This window comes from Pundamilia nyererei, unplaced genomic scaffold, assembly GCF_000239375.1.
Source record: "Pundamilia nyererei isolate P.nyererei 1_Seehausen unplaced genomic scaffold, PunNye1.0 scaffold00916, whole genome shotgun sequence".
NCBI classification, from domain to species: domain Eukaryota; kingdom Metazoa; phylum Chordata; class Actinopteri; order Cichliformes; family Cichlidae; genus Pundamilia; species Pundamilia nyererei.
In genome coordinates, this window is record NW_005188317.1 from 1 (window position 1) to 4,390 (window position 4,390).

Consider the following 4,390-nt stretch of genomic DNA (forward strand, 5'->3'; position numbering starts at 1 on the left):
AACGGCACTTATAATGACCGATGTAAATTCCCGAGGTAGATAAAAAGGACGACACATGATGGACAGTAGTTCCAGATTTGGTGTGCAGGAGCGTGTGAGAGGAACAACGTTCGCACTGTTGCACCAGTTGTTGTTCACAATTAAACACACGCCGCCTCCCCTTGACTTCCCCTGATATACTATATATGAATGCTTCTGCTCAATGTCTTCGAATGGTTGATTCTGTGTATCATGCTTCTCTGAGGTTCATCACTAACCGTAAATTTCAGACTTACCACTGTGAGTTATACTCTCAGGTAGGATGGCCTGCTTTGGTAAGTCGGAGGAACTCTCATTTATACAGTTTTATATATAAGGCGATACTTGGGTTGTTGCCTTCTTATATATGTTCCCTGCTTGTAATGAAACGTGCTAGTCGGTATTCTCGTTGTCCGGTTACTTGTTGCTTTCTGTTCCATTTGCCCGAACTGAACTTGGTAAAAGAGCTTTTGTCCATTTAGCACCCTTGGCTTGGAACAAACTGCAGAAGGAATGGAAAATGACTGAATTCATTTCATTAAGTGCTTTTAAATATAAACTACGAATCCTTGAGGCCAAGTCCATAACATGCAACTGTTTCAATTAGATTGATTGTCATTTTAACTGACTTTTAATTTTTATTTGAATTTTATTGAGTTTTATTTTATTTTATTTGTATTCTTTCACTTATTGTTGCACGTGTGTTGTTGCTGCCTGTGTTTAAGTAATTTCTGTGAGACACCTGCTGCTGCCTATCTTGGCCAGGTCTCCCTTGAAAAAGAGGTTTTTAATCTCAATGGGATCTTCCTGGTTAAATAAAGGTTAATAAATAAATAAATAATTCATTTCCTATGGTGACCACTTTTGACCGGGAACACCACAGATGTAACACAGTTGAGTAAAACACTAAAAATTCAATCAAAGAGGCTCTGAGAATCTTTGTTTTTATTTATTTTTTGCTATGTTTTACTCGCATCTATTTCAAAGAGTGAGTGTAAACACAAAAAAATATATTATGAATTAAACTATATGGCTGACTCAACAGCCATTTAATGGGCAAATGGGCAATTCCTTCATTTTGCCATCATCGATTAAACAGACAACAAGGCCTGGAATTTATTTGAGGTGTGGTACTTTCAGTTGAAAGGTTTTGCTGTGATAAATGTGGTCAAAGAAGCTCTTCATACAGGTGAAACAAGGCATATGCAAAAGGCCATGCAAGAAATTGCTGCAATATTAGGGGTAGAAAATTTTAATCTTAACCCAACTGATTATTTCAAAAGTTTGGACAGAAAGGCCCACAAACAAACAGCAACTTAAAGCTGCTGCAGTAAAGGCCTAGCAGAGCATTAAAATGTTTTTGTTAAACCCAGTGAATTAAAGCTGAAAGTCTGCATCAGATTTTTTTCCATTTAAAATGTGGAGAATCAAAAATAGAAAAAGTTATCTCTGTCCAAATATCTATGGACCTCACTGTAGGTCTACTGTTAATTAGATTTTCACATGACTTATCAGTTATCATTAATTTTACTGCAAATGGACTCATTGGAGAATCCCTATATAAATATCCATCTACTTTCCAGCTAGACAAGTGTTTCTGTTCCTAAAACAAAAAAGGAAGTGAGGGAAGGACACAGGAAATGTTTCCAGCTCTTCCTCCTCTATCAGACATTCTCTCCATACCTGAGAGTCTCCAGTCTCCAGCCAGGATCCCTCAGTCCAGCCGACAGCAGCTCAATTCCTGAGTCTCCTGGATGATTGTAACTCAGGTCCAGCTCTCTTAGATGGGAGGGGTTGGAGCTCAGAGCTGAAGCCAAATTGATACAGCCTTCCTCTGTGACCAGACAGCCTGACAGACTGTAGACACACAAAACAACCCATCTGAAAACACTTCACTTTTTTGGCTCTCGATTCCAGAGGAAGCCAATGATGATAAGCTAATATGGAGAAAATACAGTCCCTCTTTCAAGTCTCTCTTAGAGTTCTTGCTGCAGCATGTTGGATGAACTGAAGATTTTCAGAGAGTTTTCAGAACAACAATGAATTTAATTAATCCAGCCTGGAAGTAATGTGCACATTAATGTAATATGAGTGTAATTCAGAGTCAAATAATCAAACTAATTATAAATAAAAAGGCACCAGACAATTCTATAACCCTTTGCCATTTATTCATTAATGTAGTATGGATTCTAAATAATGCTGAGTGGAAAAGACTGAATCCTGACCTCAGAGTTTCCAGAGTACAATGTGGACTCTCCAATGCAGCAGACATGAGCTTCAACCCTGAATCATCCAAATCATTGTTACTCAGGTCCAGCTCTGTCAGCGTAGAGGACTGGGAGCAGACAGCTGTGGACAGAGCTTCACAGCTTCTTCCTGTGAGATTACAGTCACTTGTTCTAAAAATAAAGAACACCGCACACAAACAGAAACACACACACACACAACTGAATTTAAATGACTAAGTAGGTCAGGTAATATTTGATGTTGTTTCAGGTCTACCTGGAATTTGCATTTCATTATTTCAAACAGATCAGAAATGTGGCACTGTTCTGTGATTTGGAAATAATGGCAAAATTAACAGTAATGGAAAAAAATGGACTTTATTAGATAAATCTTTTATTGGTTAATTATGTCATTTGATGAAAACAATCATTTTGTTCTGACCTCAGAGTTTTTAGTGTACAGTGTGGACTTTGTAGTCCAGCAGACAAAAGCTTCACTCCTGAATCTTGTAGGTTGTTGTTACTCAGGTCCAGCACTCTCAAAACAGAGAACTTAGAACTTAGCGCAAAAGACAGAGCTTCACAGCTCATCTCTGACAGGAAACAAACACCAAGTCTAGAAATAAAGAACACACACATGCAAAAGCTGAATTTAAAATATATTGATGGTGCAGTGATACAGAGTTTCTATGTTGAGCTATATTTAATGTTGTTTCGCGACTGGCTGGAATGCTATTTCCTTATTTTTAATACATCTGAAATATGGCAATTTGTTGTGATTTATAAAGAATGAAAACTAGTAAGCTGCAATAACAAACTGATGAAGCTGACATTTAATAGCTAAAAGTTTACATTGTTTAAATATTTAATTTGATGAAAAATAAATATCCTTTGAGCTGACGTCAGAGTTTCCAGTGTACTGCATGGACTCTGCAGTGCAGCAGATAGAGGCTTCACTCCTGAATCATGTAGGGTGTTGTTACTCAGGTCCAGCCCTCTCAGACTAGAGGACTGGGAGCTGAGAACAGAGGACAGAGCTTCACAGCTTGACTGTGACAGAAAACAGCCACTTAGTCTAGAAATAAAGAAAAAAACACACAGAGACAAAGCTGAATTTAAAGTGGATTCATGTAGTTCATGGTGAAGTGATCAGTTACTAGGTCTGGCAATATTTAGTGTTGTTTCAGGACTGGCTGGAATAGCTATTTCCTTATTTTTAACATATCAGAAATATGGTATTTTGTTATGATTTATAAATAATGAAAACTAGTAAGTAAGTAAAACAAATTGATTAAGCTGACATTCATAAGCTAAAAGTTTTCATTTTTCATTTATATAATTTGATGAAAATAAATATGCTTTGATCTGACCTCAGAGTTTCCAGTGTAAAAAGTGGACTCTGCAGTGCAGCAAACAGATGCTTCATTTTTGAATCTTGTAGGGTGTTGTTACTTAGGTCCAGGTCTCTCAAACTAGACTGGGAGCTGAGAACTGTGGACAGAGCTACACAGCTTCTCTCTGAGAGGTTACAGCCACTCAGTCTGGAAAATAAAAAAATAAAAAGTGAATTTAGGTTTAATACCAAAAACCTTCATTGTTACAAGTGAAGAAAAGTAATGTCAGTAGATACTACAATTCATAGTTAACAAAATTAAGCAAAAAAATAACTAAGGGTCGGCAACCTGCAGCTCCAGAGCCACATGTGGCTCTTCAGCCTCCTTGTAGCTGCTCCCTTTGGCCACAATCATAAAACCACAACCATAAATAAAGGGCATTTCTTAATTCATTTTAATTCATAGATTATTATTATTGATTGATTGATCGATTGATCGATTGATAGATAATACTTTAATCATCCCGAGGGAAATTGGGTTAAGGCTGCAAGCCTTGCCAGCGCCATCTTACCCTTTCGACCATACATAGATTACACAAACACTGCATGGGGAAGACAGGTCAGAGAGGTACAACAATGGAAAATGCACAACATGGGGAAAAACGAGAAGAAAAAAAGAACTCCCCCCAGACTGAGCTCCAACAGGGAGATCAGTTTGAGAACAGAAAACACACACTGCAGCACATACCACATAAATCATCAGATCTCACAACAAAGAAGACATAAGCTCCGAAGGCGTTTGAAGGGGGTGGGG

The 4,390-nt window shown here is 37.7% G+C and overlaps 1 protein-coding gene across 1 annotated transcript; it reads right to left on the reverse strand.

The window, feature by feature from the left end:
* Positions 1-1,701: 1,701 nt before the first annotated feature.
* Positions 1,702-4,143, reverse strand: LOC102211301 (ribonuclease inhibitor-like; the record flags this gene model as incomplete). The annotated part of the gene is made up of 6 exons (XM_005755082.1): positions 4,130-4,143; positions 3,614-3,784; positions 3,145-3,318; positions 2,686-2,859; positions 2,244-2,417; positions 1,702-1,875 (listed from the first exon to the last, which is right to left on the reverse strand). Coding segments are annotated over exons 1-6 (881 nt in total), but the record flags the coding sequence as incomplete, so codon positions are not given.
* Positions 4,144-4,390: the final 247 nt, after the last annotated feature.